This window comes from Choloepus didactylus, chromosome 20, assembly GCF_015220235.1.
Source record: "Choloepus didactylus isolate mChoDid1 chromosome 20, mChoDid1.pri, whole genome shotgun sequence".
NCBI classification, from domain to species: domain Eukaryota; kingdom Metazoa; phylum Chordata; class Mammalia; order Pilosa; family Megalonychidae; genus Choloepus; species Choloepus didactylus.
In genome coordinates, this window is record NC_051326.1 from 30,748,691 (window position 1) to 30,772,987 (window position 24,297).

General features: G+C 38.2%; 1 protein-coding gene across 8 annotated transcripts in view; it reads right to left on the minus strand.

The window, feature by feature from the left end:
* EBF2 (EBF transcription factor 2) overlaps positions 1-24,297 on the minus strand; it is a 184,058-nt gene that overhangs the window by 13,973 nt on the left and 145,788 nt on the right. For 3 of the 8 annotated variants that reach the window (XM_037812900.1, XM_037812903.1, XM_037812902.1), the window contains exons 9-15: positions 23,815-23,945; positions 22,741-22,867; positions 3,759-3,847; positions 2,337-2,402; positions 2,085-2,262; positions 1,242-1,244; positions 246-431 (exon numbers count right to left, since the gene is read on the minus strand). In XM_037812900.1, coding sequence (XP_037668828.1) covers positions 246-431; positions 1,242-1,244; positions 2,085-2,262; positions 2,337-2,402; positions 3,759-3,847; positions 22,741-22,867; positions 23,815-23,945 — 780 coding nt within the window. The remainder of the gene's footprint in view (positions 1-245; positions 432-1,241; positions 1,245-2,084; positions 2,263-2,336; positions 2,403-3,758; positions 3,848-22,740; positions 22,868-23,814; positions 23,946-24,297) is intronic. The other 5 variants (XM_037812901.1, XM_037812899.1, XM_037812898.1 and 2 more) reach the window with 2 other exon arrangements.

Sequence of the window (24,297 nt, forward strand, 5' to 3'; positions counted from 1 at the left end):
TCACAAGCCACATATACTCTTCCTCTATAAAAGGGAATAGTTCCGTCCCTTTTATTCACCTCAGGAGACCTTGAGTAAGGTCTCAAATGAACCAAAATCCGGCTAAGGGAAAGGAACAGGAAGTAGGGAGAACATTTCATCAGGAAATTGAGTTACTCATTCATGAATGACTAAGATTTGGGAAGTCAACTTTTTCCAAAAGGGTTGACTAGTAAAACCCAAAGACAGATGGAGAGGGCACTTACTTCCATAAGGGGAGCCTGTGGGTGAGCCGTTTAGAAATCCTGGTGATCCTGGAACACCCAGGTTGGCCATGGGGACATTGCTGTAGCCATTCATACTGTTACTGGAGGTACTGTAATTAGACTGCTGAGGTGTCGAGCTGGAAGAGTATCCCCGTGGAGAGATGCTGCTCGTATTGCGGATGTATCCTTGACAACAAAGAAAAAGCCCATGTAAATCAACCTCTTCACAGTGCAGGCTGCATACGGATAGCACAGGTCCATTGGCCCCCAGATGACAGAAAACCACCAAGCTGGCCGCGGGCAGTGGTGGAGTGCATGCGGTTAGTTTGTCTTCAACCTTTTATCCCTTAATCTCCCTTTCTCACCCTATGCAAGGCCACGTCCCTGCTATTCTTTCCCTCCTCTTTCTTGCAAACCTGCATGCAGCATCTCCAACTCACACCTAGGAGTAAGTGATTAATTGCAGTGTGGAGTAACAGCTTTCAAATCATATTTCATATAACACTAGAGTCCTATGATATATTAATTGGTATCACTGAGAAAAGCATTCCACGATCAAATAAAGTATATTGTATGTTGCATACTATAGCCACTTCTTGAAGATCCACATATGAAGGGCTTATAGAACAAATAAGCCAGTTTAATTTTGTTAACCTAATGTTCCCCAAATGAAACAGACCATAGCATCTTTTTTGGGGGTGGTGAGGGTAAAGTCATGCTAATGACATCTCAGGGGCCACTAATATTCTGCAGAATACAGTTTTAGAAATGTTAGTTCAAAGTTGTTACCAAGACTGGGACTGAGGTGGGGCATTTTCATTCAAAAACTGTTGATGTATTCATCTAATTGCACTGTTCTTTGACTATCCTTGAATCATTGGCAAATGAGTGTGAGGAGATCTGGTCTGTGGGTGGAATGAGGGAAGGTACAATAAGTCCTCCCCATACTGCAAAAACTCCAGCACAGAGGCATAGCCTAATCTAACCTGAAATAACCCACTTTAGGCAACTGTCCCTAAAACTATTAGGAAATGAACCAAATTTGTTACCAAACGTAAAGAACTTAACATGTGGTCCATGGTGGGGTACTGTGCCCCATTCACCCTTTTGTAAGAACTAACTGATTCCACCTGGAGCATAAGAGTGAGGAATTCTCTTCCAAAGGATGAATCCAGTTGATTTTGGCAAGAAATAAACTTTCATGTCATTTAGCCCTCTGAATGATTTAGAAATAAAACTATCTGAAGATTGGGGACATCATTAGGAACATTTACTCTTTTTAAAAATGCTTTTTTGATAAATTTATACAGGCACCTGAATAACAAAATAAACTTCAAAGAAAAAACCTTTACACCATATACTTGACATGTGAAAGCATATTTATCTCTGTAACTTTGTTGCTATATATTTATATATGAGATAATACATAAGTGGAAGTTACCAAATAAAACCAAGCTGTTCACTCTTGGTTACCAGGAATAGAGAGTTGGGCATATAATAAAGGCAATAACTCAGCCTCTTTCCACTATTCAATCTGGTTATTAAAATAGCAGAAGTATAAATTTTATTCAATGCATACCTATAAATCTCATTTCAGTAAGGCTACACCTTCTAAATTCATAATACTCAATTCTGACCTTAAGTATTTCCAGTTAAAGGCATTCTACCTGGTACCTAAAAAACTCAAAATCTAACAATATACCTCATTAATGTTGTGATAATCCAATATATTATTTTATATCAAACACTCTGTTTGAAGGCATATGACTCAAGCTTTACCTCCTTCCACTCGAGCATGGAGTAAAAACACATGAAGTTTGATTCAGAGAAAGGTAGTACCTTGATTATTTCCCTGTGTTGACTCTGAGATGCTGACCCCAAGCTGGCTGCCATACGAATTGATTCCCATCATGCCACTGTGAGCTGGAGAGCTGGAGAGAGCTGGGATCTGGCTGGGATTCCTGGGGACACTGTAGAGAGCTTCAGCAATGTCTGCGGCTCGCTTCAAAATAATGTCCTACAAAATGACAGGTTGAGGTGAGCATTTTATGCAGCGTCTAAATTCAGTAGAGTATAAGACGTGCTTCTAACCTGGTTATTGTGTGGTGTGCCATAGAGGGCCTCCACTAGATCTGCAGCTCTTTTCAACAGCATTTCCTGGTGAAGACAAGAAAGGATGTGTGATCATCAAATGGCAAAATCCAAAATGGCAAAACAAAGGAAAACTGCATGTCAAAATAAAAAAGTCCATACATATCCCTCCCAATGTAAGCATTTAGCCAAGGGGTCCTATATTTGGTTTGACAGGTACGCTATAATCATACATATAAATCCCTCTATAAATATATATCTAAATGTCATTCCTGTCAATAAAATGCCTCCATAAACGGTTGTGCTACTGAAACAAAAAACCACCAACCAAACTGAGGGTGGAGCTGGTTAAAAACAATAATGTCATGGAAGTTCTACTGAAAAGTACTTTCAAACCATTCTACTAAAAAATCTGGTATTCTAATTACCCAAATATTATTAAAATGATTGAGTGATCTGAGTTTAGCTGCTTGCCAAGGAGCTGTCCAGAGTACTGAAATTATCTTGGCAACGCCTTGTGTAAAATTTTATTCTAATAAAGATGAATTCATTCAATAATATTTCCCCCTGTTCATTTTAACCAGAGAGAATTAGTAATCAGTAATCCCTTTCCTCTCATTTTGTCTTTTCCACCTCCTGTTTTTTACAGCTTTTTAAATTGCTATTAACCTACTTTGCAGATATCATCTAATTTAATGGTGGGGCTGGGGATTTTTCCAAGAGGAAAACAAAGGTGTGATGTAGAAGCAACTGTAATACTTGAATTTTACTTACTGCACAGAAAAGAAAGCATTGCATTTTATAAATTGCATTTAAAATGCAAATATAAATTAAATTAAAATTTAACAATTTCTCATTAATTGAATGACAGCTAATAAACTGAGTTTTTTTTTTAATAAAGAAAGTCAAAATCATGGGCCAACTTCCTAATTATTTTTCATAAGCAAGTTCATTTAAAAGATATGTATTTTGTAGAAATTTTATATGGAGGTGTTTTCACTTCATAAATTCCTATGTAAACAGCAAGTCCTCAATAAATACTTGATTGTGAATAAATATGTCCCTCCAAGGATGGGTAAACAAAATCATATAAACACAATGGAGTGGTGACTTATGCTTATAAGAAATTATACAATTATTTATTTATTTTCATAGAATTAGCGAAATTTTATAAGCAGAATACTCTTGCAGATTATCTGTTTGGTAGGCCCAAATTTTAGATTTTATATTTCTTCAGAAATAAGGCATAATACATTTCATAGTCAGTAGATATTTTACATGGATCTTGTATATAACGTTAGTAAAAACTTCCACAAGACTTATAGCCAAATTTTTCAAAGCCTAGTTAAAATTCAGGCTATGTCTAAATTTTCCAAAACATTCAAGAAACGTTTTTACATGTCAATTTCCAAAGCACCTTACCTTAGCTAATCTCTCAGGATCTCCAGGATGCCTTGGGATGACTTTCTGCAGTCTCTGGAAGCCATAGTCTATGGTGGGTTCATTTAATGCTAAAAAATAGAAGTCCTCTTTTTGAATGTGTCTCCTGGCTAAATAGCAAATCTTCTAATTAAGTCCTCCATCAATAATAGAGAGGTTCTGATATTATCTATCCAAGAATTGATACATAATGAATGCAATCAATTGTGGTTTTTGTTATTGATGTTGGTTAAACCACACTTAAAATTTGAATTTTATAGTAATTTTATGTTTTCCATTAGAATAGCATTTCAAATTTTTTGTATTATTACAATTATTTTATCATTTCTTCCTCAAATGTATGCACTTATAATTCTCTACTAGTAGTCAAATAATAAAAGAAGTTACATGAAAATATTACATAATCAACCATACAATTTCTTATGAAGACAATAAACTACTTTTATATTCTTTTCCCTTCTCTCCTTTCTCTCTTCTGTTTCATGAGGTATGTTTTACCTCATCTATTAATTCTTCTCCTAAATACCTTTTTTTCATAATTATTCTCTTAAATGTTTACATATATAAACATTTTATGAGTTGTTTTCTCATAGAAACCCTGTTCTTATGCTTAATACACTTTCCACAGTTTGCGATTATATTTAGTTTTATCCTACAGAATCCGTTTCTTTAATGTCAGGCTCTCCCATTAGATTACAAGTTCCATGAGAGCAGAGCTAATACTTAGTTGGTTTCCCCACTGTGTTCCTGTTGTTTAAGCCAGTGCCTGACACACAGTACGCACTTAGCATCAGCAATTGAAAAATGAGTACATGAACAAGTGAATAATATACTTCAGCAATCTGCTATTCTATAATGTTTTGAAATTGATTCCTTTATCCTTTTCTCTGTCTTCTTCCCTTTCTTTATTTTTAAAAAGTTTGTTGCTTTAACTTTATGGTTTTAAAATTAAAAACATGATCAAAATAAAGAAAAAAAGATACAAAGAATACAATCATAAGCACCTGAACTCCCATTATGCAGCAATAAACACAGGAGTGTGTATTTCCTTTTTCTCTTCCTTTTTGCAAACATGTTTTATAAAAATATATCACTATTGTTCTAAATATAATAGGCAACACTTTTTTGAAAAAGAAACTATAAAATTTTTTAAAGTAAAAATAAAATTACTCATAGTCCCACCACTTTAGAGATGACCCAGATTAACGTGTTTTTTTCTTATGTCTTTCCAGATTTAAACACACACACATACTTAAAATTATTTGGAGACATGCTATTCACCCTGCTACAAAACCTACATTTTATCCATTTAAAAATATAGCATAAAGTATTTCCCAGGTTATTAAATATTCTTTTATAGCATTATTTAAAATTGAGGCATATTTTCCACTGTATGTTTTATAGTTTATTTAAATGGTTTCCTAGTGTTGGACTTGTAATATGACTGTAATTTCCCACTACTATAAAAATCAGAGCAATAATTATCCATTGTGAATAACTCTAATTATTTCAATTGGAAAATTCCAAGAATTAGAATTACTGGACCAAAAATTGTGATTATATGTAAGGCCTTTCAGAAACATTGTCAAATCACTCCTCAGAAGAATGTAAGAATTTGTACTCCCTCGAGCAATGCATGTGATTGTTCACCAGTGAGTCTGAAGAATTTTTTTTCTTATTTTTACTGTTCATTTGAAGTTCTTTTATGATCTGCCTATTAATACATTCTGTACCTTTTTTCTATTGGGGATTAATGTTCTTCTTTTCTTTCCTGGTAAAAACACTTTATATATTGAGATTTTAACACTGACTGTCATCCATGTTGCAATATTATATCCCAATTTCTCCTTAGTTATTATGTGTAAAGACCATCCCAACTTCAAGATCTGACGGTGTGTGTGTGTATGCATGTATGTGTGTGTGTATGCGCGCGCGCGTGTGCGTGTGTGTGTATGAATACAATGTTTGACTATATATATGAATTCTCAACTTATCTGGGCTTTATTTTGTAGTATAACAATTAAGCATTTATACTTTCCCAACTGTATAACACAATTTATTGAATGGCTTCTAGGCATTCTATTCTGTTTCATTGATCTATGTTTCTATTCTGGGTTAAGAATCTCACTGTTGCAGTTATAACATATGCTTAATATCTGATAGTATAAGCAATCCTCCACAAATACATGATTAATCTTTTAAAAGTACATTTTCTCAACTATTTTCATTCATTTATTTTTCCAGATGAATTGTAGAGAAGTTTCAAAAATATTTCAGCAGTGTTAAGCCCATAACTCATTAGAGAGAAAACTGATGGCTTTGTACTATCAAAACCACATCTATTTTAGGTCCCTCAGTAAAATGTGTACTATTCATGATGGGTGTTAGGTTTTTTTTTTTTCTTTTTTCTTTTTAGCTATTATTTCACTGCTTTTTATTTTAATTTTGAGTAAGATTATTTCTCCCTTCATATTTTCTGAGATAGTGTTCCTACTGCCTAGACTCACTTTGGGTGCTAATATATCAGTGTAGGCAGTATAGGTAGCGTGTGTGATCATTGTATGTGACAGTACATGGTATACCAGTTAGAATAAGATTTGGTTTGATTTCCAGTACAACTATTAACTAGCTCAATAACTGGAGAAGAGCATTTAATTTCTGTATGCTTCTATTTCAAATCCATCTCATGGGGTTGCATCTCATGAAACAATTTATCTAATGGCTCCAGCAAAGTGTTTGGCATGTAAAAAATCTTAACCAATGGCAACTATCTGTGTTATTTTGTGACCAAACCCCTGAGAGAGTAATTTTTTTCTATTCCTTTTTTTTGGCTTGTACATTCAAATATCTACATATAATGATCTTTTTTTCTCCTTTTGATTGGTATACTTATTAGTTCTCTTAATCCCCTTCTGGGTTTGCTGAAATTTACCAACATTCCAAAAGGAGGATGATGGTGGATATTCTTACTTGTTTTCCTCTAAAGAGGTATGACACTAACATTTCACTACTAAACGTGGTGTTGGTTATTTGAGATAGATATTATTTATTATGCTGCAATAAGTTTTTTATGAGGACTCATTGAAATTTTGAAAATTACTATCTTTTGAATTTTCTCCTTTGATCAATTGATAACTGTATTTTAAAATAGATATCCTATAATTCAAAATTAAATGTCTACACATGGATGTGATACATATTTTCTTAGTATATTTTTAAATTCAATTTGTTAATATTTTCTTAAATCTACAGTTGTGAGGATTGAAACAAAGTAAGTTATTAAGATTAGTGTCTGGCATATAGTGAGCACTCAACGAGCATTAGCTACTGTTAAGGATTCATGTTTCATATTGATAATTGGGATTGCATGCATGGTTTTGTCCAACTTCTGATTGGTTTTTTAATCAGGAAAGGAATTTATTAAAAGGATATAGCTTGGTAATCAGAATCTCTATGAGGGCGGGAAGTCCAGGTTTGGAGTCCACAGACTGAAAAACTGCCCCAAACCACACTGAGAATGGACTTTTGTTTTACACCAGCTGTGAAAAATAAACTGAGAAGCTGTCTCTGCTTTATCCTATGCTCTGTAAAACTTGCATAGCATGGATATTATCTGTTTACTAAACGTTTGAAAAAACCCCACTGAAATTGCTCTCATCAGGGTCATTAATGATATTTTAATATTAACCAAACCAAGAGGAACTTTTCTACTCTTACCTTAACCTCAAGTTAACATTTGCAACAGTCCCATTCTCTCCTTCTGGAAATACTCCCACCTATTGGCTTTCCTGGACCCACACTGTCCTGTTTTCCTCCTACCTCTCTGGCCATTTCACCTCAGCCACCTTTGAGAACCCCTCTTCCTCGGCTTGTCTTATAAATATGGATGCTCCTCCAGACTTTTGCCAAGGCAGTGTTCTGCTTTGCTACACACTCTCCCTGGGCAACCTCCAACGCCCATGATTTCCATGTCAAGCTACATGCTGACCATCACAAATCTTTATTTGCAGCTCAGAAATCTTGCCCAAAATTCAGTCATATATCCAACTGCCCGCTGGTAATTTCTACTTGGTTGTTCCATAGATTTCACCTATTCAAGATGCCCAAAACTCAAGTGGTTCTCAGTGACTAGCATCATTGTCCATTTGAATGCCAACAGAAATCTTGGATTCATTCCTTGTTTCTCAATCTCAGCTTTTCCTAGAAAAATCACCCATTTCATCAAGATTTTTTAATGTTTTAGCATAGATTCTACATAGAATTTGTTTAAAACTTTAACCTCCCATCTATGATTCTTTCTCTGTCCCTCTCTTTGTTTTCATTTTATGAACAGTCATATTCCTAATTTTGACCCCCTTTTGTTCCAAGGAGAATGATCTAAAATTTCCAGGTGCTTGGGTGCTAAATTGCTAATTGTTTATTCTAGTTAATTTCATTGGGTTCAAAGAAGGTGGCCTGCATAATATCTACCTTTTGGGATTTCTTCAGGATATTTTGATGAATTAATACTTCTTAGTCTTATCTGTGTTCCAGAGAAGACCATGTTAAATTATTATTTCATATATCTTATCAATCACATACTTAAAGCATTTTATCCATTTTTGCTATTATACATTTGTCTTTCCACTTTCCCCTTGTATTTCTAAAACTTTTAAATGTATCTATTTTTCTAGTCATTTGTAAGCTACGCATTCTATTTTGCTTTACAAGAAGTACCTTTAGATTTCTCTAAAAATATTTTAATTTTTTCCAATTATTTGAGTCTGTTGAGCCCCTCCAATAAGGAATCTTGCTCACTTTTAATTTCCCCACCACATTCTCTCCACATTTAATTTTGGTTGACAATTTATTATTTTGAGCTAACATTATTATTATTAGGGTTTCTATGCTCTGTGTCTTTTAAGAACTAATTTTTGTAGATAAAAATTATAGTTAACTGCTTTCTCTGCTGACCACCAGTCCTTTGAACCACAACTTTTCCATTCTTGCATCCTTCATTGATTCAATTTTCCAGCAGTTAGATTACATCAACAAGAAGAGTTCCATTCTGTCGGGGCCCTTGAAGTCAGAGAATCTTCCTGTCTTCCTTATACAGAAATGACAACTTCTCTGGATATAGAATTGCTAAGCACACACATTTCCGTTCAAGACCAAGCTTCTGTTTGTGTCACTTGTTTTCAACCCTCAAGGTGTGTGTGAGTGGTGGCAGGGGGTTACTGTCTGGGTGTCCCCCATTACTTCCTGGTCCTGCTATCCTTCCCCAGGAGGGGAATGGGGAGTCCAGGATTCCACATGTCCTCCTGTCTGTGCACACCAGGACAACTGCCCAAATTTCTGGCATATTGATGATGCCTGCCTAACTTCTAGCACTAACCTGGGTTTCCATTATTTTTATGTTTTCTTGAAAACATCCCCAGATATATCATGGGGGTGAGGGGAAATTAAACACTTGTACCAAATTACCATCTTACCAAGAAACGCATGTAAGAATAGCTGTGTGTATAATTGGAATCATTCTGTAAACTTTTTTTTCAGTTAGCATTATAATGTCAGCAATTTCTGAAGGTTTTTTCTTTAGTAACAGGAGTTTTAGTGGCTATAATATTCATTAATGAAAATCACTATTACCACCATTACTAAATTACCACCATTACCACCATTATTACTGAAGGCTTATTCTGGAACAGGCACTCTGCTAAGCATTTTACACACATTAGCTCATTTAATCCTCATGTCTACCCTATGACTTTGGTATTATCTTCATTTAAAACACAGTTCCAGGTGGTAAAGATGGAATCCGAATCCTATCTTCCATAACTCCAAAGCCTTCTCTGCTGTGGAATTACAGATACTGTTCCAAGCCTCAGCAAGTTATGCCAGCAGCCATCCTCTGAAGGCAAAGTCTACCTCTGTAACCAGCCCCTGGACGAAGTTGGTGAAGAGCAGAGCAAGTGCTCAAAAAATGAGCCGCCCTGTGCTCCTGCTGACCCACTTCCCATTCCTCTTTCCATCCACCCACATACTTCCTCCTCAGCTTCAAGCAAAGGGCTTCAGAGTTGGAGAATAAAACTCTGCCCAGGTTGCCTTAAAATTCTCAGTTGCTAAGAGCAGGGGAAGGCCCCATTTGGTATCCATCAGCAAACACGCACAGCTGCCCGGCGCTGCCAACAGACTTAGTGACAAAATACTCTAAATCAGTTGTTGCCCCATCTCTTTTCAAATATACACCATTTCACTACCCAAAGTGCAGTTTTTCTTAAATGGAGAAACCTGGAATTATAGATTCGCACACGCTCATGACGTGCTGACTACAAATTAAAGAAATATCCCACAAGGTAGAAAATCAAAGGGTCCTGCCCTTACAGTCTCCATTACTGCCCTTGTTCCTTTCCATGTGCGTGGTGACTCCCCCAGGCAAGTGCTCCTTCCCTGTTGTGCTCCACTCACAGCTCCCAGACACCAACCCCCTCGTTCCTCAGACCTCCCTGCTGTTTACAGACGAATTATCTAAAGCTCAGCTTTAATCAGTACACAGAGATGGGATGTAGGTTGATGGTTTCACTTTAATAGTATTTCTTGCACATTTGTACCCATTTCTCTCCCCTATTATATTGAAAAGCACCAGGGCACAAGGGCAGTGTCTGGTTTATAATACATCCCTTCCCACCTCTCCCCTCACCCATGCCACTTAGAAACAGGCAGAATATCTTGACCACACCAGGTGAGCAATTCATATTTTCATCTGAATAAGTAGTTTAGGCACAATCGTCTATTTTTTGTGTTGATAGCTTTTTGACAGGTCTCTGCCAGACTTCACAAGGCATGAATTCTAGGATGGGTTATATATACATGCAAGACGAGACAGACTATAGTGAAACATCCTTCATCTATATGGACAGGGAACAGTATCACATGCCTACACCCACACACACACAATTTCATTTGATCAAGTACACTTCTGAAGTAGAAAATCATGAAGCAGAAAATACTCAGGCTCTGTTTAGTTAAGTCCAAGCCATGAGATGAAAAGGCAGTCAACCCCTCAAGTACCCAGCCTTCTAAACATCAAGGACAAGTGTTTGGCAACTTTTACTTTGGTTCGAATGGGTAAGCCAACTGACCAGTTGCTTTTGCATCCTATAGACTCAGCCTCGTCTTGAAACTCAGCTCCCCTCCCCACTGCTCAGGGTGTTCTCTGAATTTTCTGGCCCGATGTGAGCCAAGTAAACCTCAATTAGCTAATGAGGTGCCCAAGACCAGCACCAAGACCGTCTCTAAGGGCCAACCAAGTCATTAACCAACATCATCAGTGTAAATTTACTACCTCTCCTGCCACATGGAGTGTGGGGATGCTGTGAAGTCCTGCCAACCCTTTGGCTGAGAGGTACACAGAGAAATGCTGGCAAGGCAAAATCAGAGTAAATTAAAAATATGCTTCAATCTATAGGCTCTATTTATCTATGTCTTTCTTTAGTAACATAACATTAAGGTAAAAGGTCATATCCCCACTGAAATATAATTTATATTTACCTTTTATTAAATAATTATGGCATGGCATGAAGTTAAATATTACAGAAGCTAATCAAGGGGGAATTCAATAGAGAAAACTCAGACATGAGAATTTCGTCTTTGCTATACATAGAATGTCTTAATCCTCCACTGGGAGTCATTCGGGTTTGCTTAAGGAGTTTAATAATACACATTTCAACTGCCACAGGATCTAAATCCCATTTGGATCAGCCTTGAAGAACTTTCATCAATACCTTGAGATTTCATAATATTTCTCCTGAGAGCCTGGATCTTATATGTCATTTCTCATTTTGATTGCAGTATAATATATTAGCTTGCTTACATATCTTGGGTCCAGCAAATGGATATAAACTATAAGCAATGTGCAAAGGGTTTCTTTTTTAAGTAAACAGTATTTAAGTAAAAATATTTAATGGGAACCATTTATTTTAAAAAAAAAGCTGGCTGGTGCCCAATATTAATTTTCCCAAAGGGTTGATGAGACGTATAAATTCTACATGCTTTTTATCTTCCTTCCTTAAGAGGAGGTACCAAGCCCAGATTATGTTTACCCGTTTGCTTCTATTTCTGCTTCCTCAATATAGAAAAGATGCTGCCTAATAGGGAAAGGAGCTCTTTGTTAGAGTTTCAACAAACACGCACTGGCATTGCATGCTGCTGATGAATAGGGGCGTTAGTCACAAAGACGACAATATTAGAAGCTGATGGGTTTCCTTTGCAGGAATTTGAGAGAAGAATGTGATCATGGCATGAGGGGTGAGCCAGGTGCTCAGTCGTGCTCTGCCACTCTTGGGATTTTGGCAAGTCACACCCCTGGCTGGGGTTCCTGCTTTATTCATTAGTGAGTCTTCGCTTGGGTCCAGAGATCACTGTGGAGTCGATGGATAGCATTTGAGAGGCCAATGAATGTCTATAAATTCAGAGCTTAACTGTGTGTGCATGTGTGCATTTATCTTCAGAAAAGGATCTTTGCTTTTATGAGATGTTCACAGAACCCATGTCCAAAAAGACAGAATCAAGGATCCCCATGGACCTTATGCTAAATCCCATTCTTCAGGAGTAAGGGAATCCTACTCTTTGCATTCTGAAAAAAACAAAGCAAAAGAAAACCTAAAATCCATTTAATGTGATTGCTAGGTTAGAAGATGGAGTTTGATATGCAAACAGAGCAGAACATATACATCAGGAGTACCTCCATGCAGCTTTGGTCAAAGACAGTCATTCTCTGTTGGGAGGAATTTAGACAGACACAGACAACCTCCTGTCCTGCCACCTGCAGGACTTCTTCTCTTGCCCTGCAGTATCTAAATCTTCATCTTGCTTTGAACTTATGTGTCGATTCCCATGAAGTCTGCCTTCCTCTTGCTATGATTTTTGTTTCTGACTGCCACTCCCTCTCTCTTCTCCTCTCCCCAATTTCCTCATCCAATTACCTACCTTCTGTCCCCACTCCTAATGTGTCCAGCATTCAAAGGCTTTGTTAAATCAGGATTTGATGGTGTGATGGAAAGAAAGCTGGACCCTGGCTCAGGTCTGCCTTTGATTCTAACCCTGACCTTCTTTGTCCAGTCACTTGGCCAAGTGGGCTTTGGTTTATTTCTCCACAAAAAGGAAGGGTTGGACAAAATGGCCTCTAAGACCTCTTGCAAATTCTTGTGTTTTGTTATTCCAAAACTATTATCTATTTGGTGCATCGGGAAATTCTTCTCTGAGGAGTGGAGATGGGTGAGGTTGAAGTCATATGCTGTTGAATTAAGTTGTCTTTAATTTTTGCTACACTGAACTCTCTCCCCATATCCATTTGTTCCAATGTGGCAAAAGTTCTGTCACCAATTAAAGAAAAAAAATGAACAAAGAAAATATAGGAACACATTATTAAGAAGTGGTACCTGTCTTTGTGGACGCAAGAAAAAGAATACATGTTGAAAACCAACAGTGCACAAGTGAAAGATTACATTGAAGCCTTTGATATTTAATTTTAAATGAAATATTAATTTAATATTTAATTATGCTTTGGTTTCAAGAAAAACTGCAGCAGCAAGACAGATTGTTTGAAGAAGGGAGTAATATACATGGTTAAGGAGACAACTGTAAAAATTAAAGATAAATTTCAAGGGTAAATCTAAATGCCACAATGGAGCAGTTATGAATATGCTTGTGCTCTCTGTAATGTGTATTTAGAATATTATAGCTGAGAGCACCAGACCATTAAGGGGCTGGGATGTCTCCAGTGAAAGAACAGCCCCCTATTCTGGGGCATCCAAAGGAGACATCATTGCTCGGACTCTGCTGAGTGATGTATCTGGATTTCATAAGTGAGAGTGGTGGTAACTGCCGTAAAACTGCAGGCTACCCGGAGAGCTATTGGTTCAACCTGTTTCCATCATAAGCAGGGAACAACTGTACTCAGGCTAGTTTCTGATGTTTGAATTGGGTATTTTTAACTAAAAATCAGATTCATTTCTTAAATGGAAATTTTTTTCCCCTGGGTAATGCTGTAAGAAGAAAAAAGAAGAAATGCGAAGTGGATGAGCTATTAACATTTGAAATCCAGCATGCACATCTGTGCAATGCAGCTTTATGAAGGGAAGACACACTCATGCCCCATGCCGAGCCTTGGGGGTGAGACTGTTTGGCATATGAATTTGAGTTTGTGGAAAATCTAGGTCTCCCATTTTTCTTCCTAACTGCTTCCTGTTCTTGGCCATTCTCCTGTCGATGAACACTTTCTCCCAAATAATGAACAGGGGTATTCAGTCAAGCGCATTTGTTTTTGCTAAAGTAAAAGATAATGAAATGTGCTGGAGGAGGAGGTTAGTTTACACGAGTTCTTGGGTTTCTTAGAGTGTTTCAATTACCCAGAGTGCCTTTGTCTACTTTAGGATTCAACCGCACACCTTGCGAAGCATCTACCTGGTATGCACCTGGCCAGCGGGAGCACGGGAGCCTCTTCATTCCTTTCTTCCTTCTTTTAACACCTGTTTCCACTTCATCTCCCATCTACAGAGTTCATGTTCTCAGGGTGCAAAAATTTGCTAATCTAGACCAAGATATTAGGGGCATGATGTGGCAGGTCTTTCGAGAAGAATCCATATTTCACAGAAAAGACAGTGTTTCACACTAAGAAATCCACCATTTACCAGACAGCAGAGAGGCCACCTAGAATGCATCACACAATACCATGTAGCTCTCTACCAAATGCCCACAACTGCGACTGTTGTTACATTTGTATATTTATTTTACATATATATTATAATTTTATCTTCCCATGAAGATAAGCATTATCCTCATTATTTTAGGTTTAGAAAACTGAGGCAATGATTGGCTAAGTGATTTGCCAGAAAGTTGGCGCTCAAATCCAGGCTTCTAAACTGGGTCCAGGGTTCTTTCTACTGTGTAAGAGCAACAACCACAGCTGCCTCCTGCAGCAGAACTGAGTTCTTTCAAGTTGAACAACAGAGTGGAGCCACAGTTCTTTGCCTTCTGTAACTTCAGTAATTTAAGGGGAGGATAATTTCTATTACTTGTAAGGAATTCAAAGCACTTCATGGGCTCGAAGCCTATAGCATCACACTGAGATCATGAGAAGTATCCCCATTCTGTGATCTGGAAAACAGGGCACAGGTGAGGCATCTTCTGAGATCCTATTCTCTGCTGACTGGCCACTGCCTACTCCCTGTGTACTTCCCAGAGTAACAGCCAGAGAGACAAGGCAACTGGTATTTGCCAAATAAACCAGTTGAGGCCAAACAGGTGGCCTCAGTTTAATTTCTTCTATTAAGCTGTACAGTATTGGGAAATAATATGGGGTAGTGGTTAAGGACAGAACACTGGAGTAAGACAGCTAGGATTGCATCCAGCTCGGTGGTCTTTGATGGGTAGCAACTTCTCTAGGCAGCTGGATTGTCATCTTTAAAGTTGAGATACCAACAGAACCTTCATCATGGGAAATGGTGGTGCTTAAACAACCTCACAAGGCAGGACGTGGCCCTAAAGTGCCCAACAAATGACAGATGCGGTTACTGCATTTTCATTTTTTTCTTACTAGTTCTAAGGGAGCCTTTTTAATAAATGTTGGTCAAATGTTTAGCCCAGATTCTGCAAAGAACCATAGGAACAGTGACTGAAAAGCTTTGTTCATCTACCCCCATATCTCAGTGATCTGCCGTCAGCTCAAAAGTCCTGTCTGGGTCTACCTAGTCAGTCACAAAGACAACGTCGCTGAGCATCATAGGAAATTTTCTTGATGGTGTTTCACTGCTTTTCTGTGAATGGTGCAGGTTTTACAATTCTAAACAAAGTCAACCCCATTCCCAAATGCCATTCTCCAGGCATTCTCTACTTACCTGCTCACTGCCACAAAGAAGTACCTGCAAAACCGATAACCACGGTCCCACTGGACATTCCTCCTAGGATTTTTTTTTCTGCACTACCAGTTCTGTGAAAACTCTGTGAGGGGACCAGAGGAAGGATTTCCTCCCCTCTAAGCCTAGCTAGCACACTGCCTCTAGGTCTCAAAACAGACAGAGGAAATTGGACTTTTCTTGTTGAGCTACATTCCCATTGCTGGTCTCTTAATTCTGCAGTAGCAAGCTGCAGTTTAGCAAACCATGGATGGAGAAAAATAGACCTGTGAAGTCACACGTGTGAAGAAAACATGTTGTTTTTCAGAGCCCTGATGTTGTTTGTGTAGCACTTGGCAGCAGCAACCTAGGGGAGTTCATTACTCTATTTTGGCTAATTACACCAAGTAAGTTGAAATCTAATGGTCTTGGGTTAACAGTGGTGCCTCCTTGGATACAGGAATTATCGATGGCTGGACCATGGACCATAGGAGTTGTGTGTTGGGGTGGGGGCTGAAGGAGGAGAGGTTCACTAGAGCCTACTTTTGTGTCTCCCACTTTTTGAGTCTCCTTTTAGAAAGGCTCCACCTAAGAAACACTTATTATTGTGTTCATGGCACAAGTGACCCAATCTCATAATGACTCCCCCAGTGCAGAGTACTTTACAAGCCAGAAAGTCTCTGCAAGAGCCTCATGAACAGGTTTCAGAGTCTCTCAAACTCGTTTATATGTTTAATATCCAGATTCCCAGACTCTTCCAGAAAAGCATGATTCGGTATGTCTGGAATGGAGCCAAACTAGAGAAACACCTATGGGTAATAGTATAATTAGCACCAGAGATTTACAGATGAAGGAAATGAAGCTCCTTGACCTAGGTGACTTGACCTAGGATAAAAGACAAAGGACAAACAACTGATGGATGACACAGCCAGGGTCAGAACGCAGGGCTTCTGGCTCTGAGTCCCATGCGTCTCCTCTTGGACTCCAGCCTGCCCAGGATGCTCACTCAGCCACAACTAAAGCTCTCTATTTCTGAGTTTCAAGCTTTTCTTTTCCTATGAAATCAAGATGATTTTTCCCTCCTCACCATTTGAGCTGAGTGTTTGGTTTCTACCTACAGTGACCTGAAAGCTCTGTAAAGCAGTTAAGCATTGGCTATGGATCGGAGGGGCTGATTCCCAAGGTTCTCAGAGTGTATGGTTCAGTGATTCAATTCCAGCTCTCCTGGAGACCAGGCTGGCAGGAAATACAAGAGGCCTCCCTCTGTCTACCTCCTCCGAGGGAAAAAGTCCTGATTTTCAAGGCTAACTGGAGTTAGAACTCAGCGCAGAGGTGGAGAAGTCCCTTCTTCAGTCATCTGCAGAAGCCACCACCTGGTCAGCCATCAGACTAAAACTCTCGACTGATTGTAGATTAGCTTCTCATGTCAGTGGTTGCCCATTCAGATGGAAAAGACAAGAGGGCACACCAATCCATGTCCTGTTGGGTCTGAAGCCCTCCATGGATGATGTCAGCTTCTAGTTTCCACCAACCTGTGTTAAGTTTGGCCCCTAACCTCACAATAGATGTTTTAAAGAATGACCAGCCTCCTGAGCCATCCTGGACATCCGTTTCTTCTCTGAATGTGAAAGGGCACGCCTCTGAGTCCCTATCCTTCTCATCCCTAAATCTCCCAAGGTCCTTCTCAAAGGGAGTCTTTTTGAAGAAGCTTCACTGACTCCCTGGCTGGAAATACTTTTTTGTACCTGAAAAATTAAGTTTACTTAGGTATGCTCTTTCAGTATTTAAATGTGTGACATTAATTTTATATTTTTTCTTCTATTAATTTTTAATTAAAAACTACTTAATTTATTAGAAAACAATCGATATAAATTAGCAAAATGAAAAATAATATTTTAAATAATACACATCCAGAAACCTCTGTTGTTAACGCCTTAGTATATGGGCTTCCATGCCTTAATTGATTTCTTGGCAGAGTTATCCTCTTAAAATATATATCTGACATATATGATAAATATACATAATAAATATATAAATATATATATTATATGGTAACTATATATAAATATATATTTCTGTATGATATATATAATTGGATCATACTGTGCATATTGTTCTTAAGCTTTTTTCTGTTTTTTACCTATAGCATGGGTATCTTTCATACCAATAAATATCCACTGACAGTCTAACGTGTTCCAGTGTGAGGATGTTGCATTATTTAATGGGTCCCCTAATGGACACTAAGGATGTTTTCCATTTTTCACTACTATAAACAGTGCTCCACTTAACAGCCCTCAGGAAAATTCAGTTATTTCTTAAGTATACATTCCTAAAAGTAGAAGTGCTTGGTCAAAGGATATATGCATTTTTAAAAGTAGTACCATCAAAGTAACATGCTCTCCCTGTAACAATTCACATTTTTACAGCAGCATGTTAGAAAGTGCCCACTTCCTTTTGTTTTTGCCGATCTAGGTAATCTGATCTTTTTTTTTAATTGCCAAATTGATAGGAGAATATGTTTTCCTTTTTGGCCCTAATTTTATTTATTTGATTTTTAAGGTGGTAGGGATTTTTTACATGTCTATTGCTTAGTTGTGTCTTTCCTGAATGAACTCCTGATGTTTCTTGTTAACTTTGTCTGCGTACTTGTCTTTTTCTTCTTAATTTGTAAGAGAATAACATTTGCCTCTTTATCCCCAATGCATTACATATTGGCTGACAAACAGTAGGCATAAAATTGCTTTTTGCCGGACAAATAAAGAAATCTTTATATACATAAGGTAAAGTGTCAAATGTAACAAATATTTTCCCAGTTTGTCCTTTTCCTTTTGATTTAATGCAAAGTACTTTGACATGCAAACAATTTATTTTTAGTCAATCAAATCTTTGCCTTTGTTGTCAAGGTTAGCAAGGCTCAAGATCATATAATTTTTAGAGCTATTATCTTTAGGAATGTCTATGTTTTTAATGAAAATTGTTTAATTTGAATATATTTCAGTTTACGTTAAGTTGGAAATCGAACTTTTTTCAATGCTTAACTAGGTGGACCAACACCACTTGGTAAACATTTGATCTTTTCCACATTGACCAGATATGGCTTTCTCACCTATACTAATACTTATGTATTTATATGCTTAATGTGTATGAAAATGTTTTTTCTTTTATTTTTTCTTCTGTTGCATGACATTTCTATATGTTCCTACAAAGCCCCATATTTTTTAAATTATTGAAGCTTATAATAGGTTTTAATGTCTCATAGGGCAAGCCCTCACATTTTTCAAAACCAGGGGTCCTATTTTAGCACCTTTTATTTTCCAGGTGAACTTTTGAAAAGTTTCCTCCAAACATTTTGTTGGTGTTTTGATTGGCACTGAGTTAAATTTATTCATCAATTGACATCTTTACAATATTAAATCTTCCCACCTCTCCGCCAGCTGGAAGTATTTTGTCCTTCCCCTGAACTCCCTGAGCACTTTATACCTTTTTAAAAAATCACTTTCTAAACTATACCCACCCAATTTTTCAAACCTGAAACCTGAGAGTCATCCCCTTCTCTCCCCTCCCCAACCTTCACCCCTTCTAATTAATCATCAAGTCCCGTCAATGCTACCTCCTAAATTTCATCCATTCTGCTTCTCCCCAGTACTGACACTTGAGTCCAAGCTGCCATCACTTCTGACCTGGACCACTCTCCTGGCCTCCAACTGACCTCCCCACCTACAACCTTGTTTCCAAACCATTCTCTACACTGCAGCCAGAGTGACCCTTTAAAAGGCAAATCTGATCATGATACTCCCAGCTTAAAAATATTTGAGTATCTCCCCCATGGCACATGAGATAGAGTGAAAAAAATAGCCCTTAACATAATCTGGTTCTTGCTCTCCCTTCCAACTTGAACTCAGGCCTCTATTCAACTCACTCTTTCTGGCATTTTCCTAGCGACCATCAAATAAGCTCATGATATATCCTATCTCAGGGCATTTGTACATACTGCTTCCTCTGGCCTCAACTGTTATTAGCCTTTCCTGTCACTTCAATTTGAGAAGGTTAGGTTCCCCTGGTAGATACTCTCAGCCCCCCATACTTTCTATTTTTTTTTTAGTATTCATCACACTTGTAATTCCTTGCCCAAATCAGTCTCTCATAAGGAAAGTAATGATAGTGATAATAATAACAATAATATTAATAATGAATACTTTTTGAATATTAAGATATGGGTCAATCTTTATCCTTTACTTTGCTTTTAACGTGTAACTTGATTGTTATGTCCTCTGGGGAGCCTGCCCTGAATTCCCGAAGTTGGTCACACCCTGCTCAGTGCCCCTACAACACTTTTTGCTTTTACGTCTGTTACAAGCCTTAACTTATTTTCTGTAATTTTGTAATTTTGTAGGAGGTTTTGTCTCCCAACCTAGGACTATAAGCTGCTAGAGGAATACTGATATTATTGATTTTTGTGCCTTGAGCATAATTTCTAGCACATGTTTGTTCAATAAATATATGGATTACACTGATACCTGAGTTCTACATCCAGAGGTTCAGATTTAATTGTTCTGGGATCCAGCCTAGGCACTGGTGATTGAAAGTACAGCAAGGTTGAGAGCCTCTGTTTTCAGATGAAGTTTACCCACGTACACAAAATGCATACAACCCCTGGTTCCAAAAGTCTATCTATAGTCACACTAAATAAGTATCAGGAACACCTGGCCTGCCATAGAGAGTTGAGGATTGGTTACAACATGATTGTCACTATACCTGCCCATCTTCTCTCAGGCCAGACCTGTCACCATACATAGAGCCCTATATCTGGAAAGTGTCCTGGAGTGAGGCCGGGGCTGACCACTCCTTCTCAGGCTCCTTCACACGCTCCTCCTTATCTTCCTAAGTCCCAGAGCACCGTCTTCAGACTTCTGTTCTCTTAGCTACACTCCCTTCCATGGTGATTTCATGCAGCCCATGGCTACAAATCTTGTCTTTATGCTGAGTGCTCCCTTATTCAACATCCCCTATGTCTTCCAGTCCAAACTCCTTGCCCCTACCTGCCTTTCCTACCTCATCTCCTATCATCCCCCACCCCACCTGCTCCACTCCAGCCTGCTGGCATTTTTATTCTCTCCCATTTCAGGGTATTTAATCTTGCTGTGTTCTCTGCCTGGAATACTCTTTCCACAGATTCATTTACTGCCGGGTACTGTTCTAGCGAACATCAGTCAACAAAACAGAAAAAGCAGCCCTGAGGTCTTCCAGGGACAGAAGGGAAGGCACTGAGAAAGGAGTGGAGTGAGGGGAGAGGGGCCAGAGAGGAAGTCAAACTGGTAATGAGGAAAGGGGGACAGATTCCCATGGCTGACATCTTTCATGTGATTCAGGTCTCTGCTCCACGTCCCTTCTCAGAGAGACTGTCCCTGACCACCCTATCCAAAGCTCTCTCTCATTCTCCATCCCTTCTTTAAATCACTACTGTCTGAAATTATATCATTTATTTTCTTTGTTGTCTGTCTCCTCCTTTAGAAAGTAAACTTCGTAAAGGTGGGGACTTCATCTTGCCCACTTTTATATCCCAGAGCCTAAAGCTGTGCCAGCCCATGGTTAGAATGTAATAAATTCTAGTTTGAATGAATGAATAAAACAATAAGCAAACTATATCTTGGAATCTAGAACAGTCAATTGTTCCACATTGTTTATAGGGACTGAAATAGAATCTTCACAGAGCCACCAAAAAAACCCTCAATCGAGATGTGCCTATCATATCAGGAAAGAAAATTCAAAGACAAAGTTTTAAATGCATATGCTTAAAAATGACCCTCTTCCGTCTACTACTTGCTATCCTACCAGACATTGACACTTTAATGAGAATAGGAGTCCAAATGAAAGAATATAATATATATATGTACTAAAATTTGTAATGTGCCTAATACATTTTCTTGCCTTATGTATTTTTTATGATATACCCCTTATTTTCTTATTCAAAGTACACTATCCTAGTTGATCTCTCTGCCTTCAGTTCTCTGCCTTCACTAACCCAGTCTTTATAACAACAGCATTTATTTTTCCTAAAATAACAACTTTGAGTCACTCTCCCTCAATGTCTTCTTATTCTTGCCAAATCAAATCCAAATTCCCACAAAAGGCTTTTGATTTATAATATCTGTTTCATAATTTCCTTCCCTCCCATGTCTAGCTCATCTAGTCTAAGTTCTGGTCTTGCCATCACTGTTGAACCAGCCCCTCTCTCCTCCAGTCTTGCCATCACTGTTGAACCAGCTCCTCTCTCCTCCATGCCATGCTCATTTCATCCTTATCCTTGCACTTGTGACCCCCCCCCAAAGTCAAAACATTCTTCCTTGTTTTCTTTGTCTATCCAAATCCTACCCATCTTTACATTCTTCAATGTCCATCTCTTCCTTGAAACCCCTTCCCACTGCTCTAGTCCCTACTAAACTCTCTCTTCCTGAAACTCTTTCTCCATTCACTGGAAATACCAAACATTTTGAATTTATTATTTCTCCCTCTGTTCTAGATCAATATATTATTGTCTCCTCCCAAAGTTTCTAAACTTCCAATTAGGGACCATGTCTAATATGTCAACTGTACCTTCCACCTAGAAAAAGCAGTAGACACAAAGTAGAAAGTCAATAAAAGTTGAACTAATAGATTATTTCTACTTTCATAGACTATTTAAATTATGTGAATCATTCTGCAGCATAATTTGGGATAAGGCATATACATCATGAATCTTTCCAAGAAAGTTTAGTTACAGCCATCAACTTTGTCTAATTTTTTTGTCTGAATGCTTAGACAAAAGACTGTTCTAGAATGGTTCCAGCAAAGGTTAATTTGTCAGGTTGAACTCCTGAAATAAGATGCCATGACCATCTCCCAAACCATGCAAAAATCGCTTAAATAAAAAACAAATTTAGATGGAGTTTATATTTCCCTACTCAATGTTTTTTCCCCTAGGCCACTCTTCCCCATCAGTAGAAAGATCCAGAGAAATGAGAATGCTTATAAAATGAAGAGAATATCTCACTGGGAACTAGGGCAAAGGTAAGCCAGGAACCTGACTCCCTTGGAACCATTTTATCACCTACCTGTATAAATGAACCTCCCTGGAGCTCCTTTGCAGAACTGTTTGGATTTATAAGATAATGTAACTTCCACCACTCCAGGGATGTGCCGAGGAGGAGTCTGCACTCTGATGGCATGAGGAGTTATTAGCTGAGGAATGAACAGGTAGGGGGAAAATACCCATTATACAAACCATCGAGACACTAAGACTCTCCCACAATTAACCTTCAAGGTCTTCCCTTTGCTATAGGCAAACTGGCACCTCCACTGTGCTCCAAGTGCATCTAAATGTCCCTGTTCCTATGTCTCACATTGCCCCTCTCCCTCTGCCTCTCTCTCTCTCTCTCTCTTTCTGTCTCTGGAATTTCCAGTCAACCCAAGCTATCCAGGTCCATGTTTCCTACTTGAGCCCAGCTCAAATCCCTCCCACATCCTGCTGTCCACCACTTCATTCCTGCAATCACTCCCTCCACTGAATTCCTATGCTGCTTATGACTGCACAGACTGATTTGGCAATTTCCAAACCCAACTTAGCACCATACTTATTCTTCTGTATGTGTTTTGTTGTTTTACTGATTATGAAAGAAAACAACTCCAAATTATAAAATTTTGAGTATACAGAAAAATACAAAGAAAAATATAAACACTGCATAATCCAGAGACAAGCAATGTTAACATTTGGAGAATTCCCCGCAATTTTTCTGTGGATGTGTGTTACACAATTAGATTCTACATCCATGAACATTGTTGTCCTGATTTTTTTTTTCACTTAGCATTATAGCATAAGCATTCTCCCTTCTCCTGTATCATTAGAATTTTTTTCAAAACATCATTTTTAATGATGGAATATCATTCCATCATTTATTTAACCATTATCCTATTGTTCCATATTTAGCTCATTCCTAATTTTTCTAAGTAAAACTACAATGAATATTTATCATTTTAAGAAATCTGTCCCTGCAATAGCTCATGACATATATGTGATTTTATCCTTGGTGCCCTGCTCAAAGTAGGTACTCAGTAAAGTGTGCTCACGCTGCGGATGCTCCAGGAATTACTAGCTTCCCCAGACCAAAGCAATCCGTGCCTTTGCCTACCTCGCTCCATACAAGCATGGTCCCGAACACCACTTGGAGCCCGTCAAAGAAGTTGTCCCCAATGATGATGACCATAGCTCCTCCTGTGGTCCAGCCTTCACTCGGGCTAATGGCTTTGATGCAGGGGGTAGCTAAGAAGATAGGAAAGAAAAAAGTCAGGTCTGTCCTTTGGTGGTTGAAGTTTGGAGTGTCTGGGATGGGCTGCTTTTGAAAGTTGTTTGTCATTCCAAGAAATTCAAGCTGAGCTTTGCTGACTTGCTATCATTCCCTCTTTGGTGGTTGGTTTTCACCAGGTCATTAAAACTTAAAGTTGACCATTAGCTCTGGCAAAATGAAACACTTAGATAATTGTCAAAGGGTGTTTTTAAAACTCTGTTGTTTTCCCCATATTTTTATAAGTTGATCACACTGGAAATGTGTAAATCCCTTTTCTTCCCCCATCCCTCCCACCTCCTCTGCCACAGATGACAAGATGTTAAGATT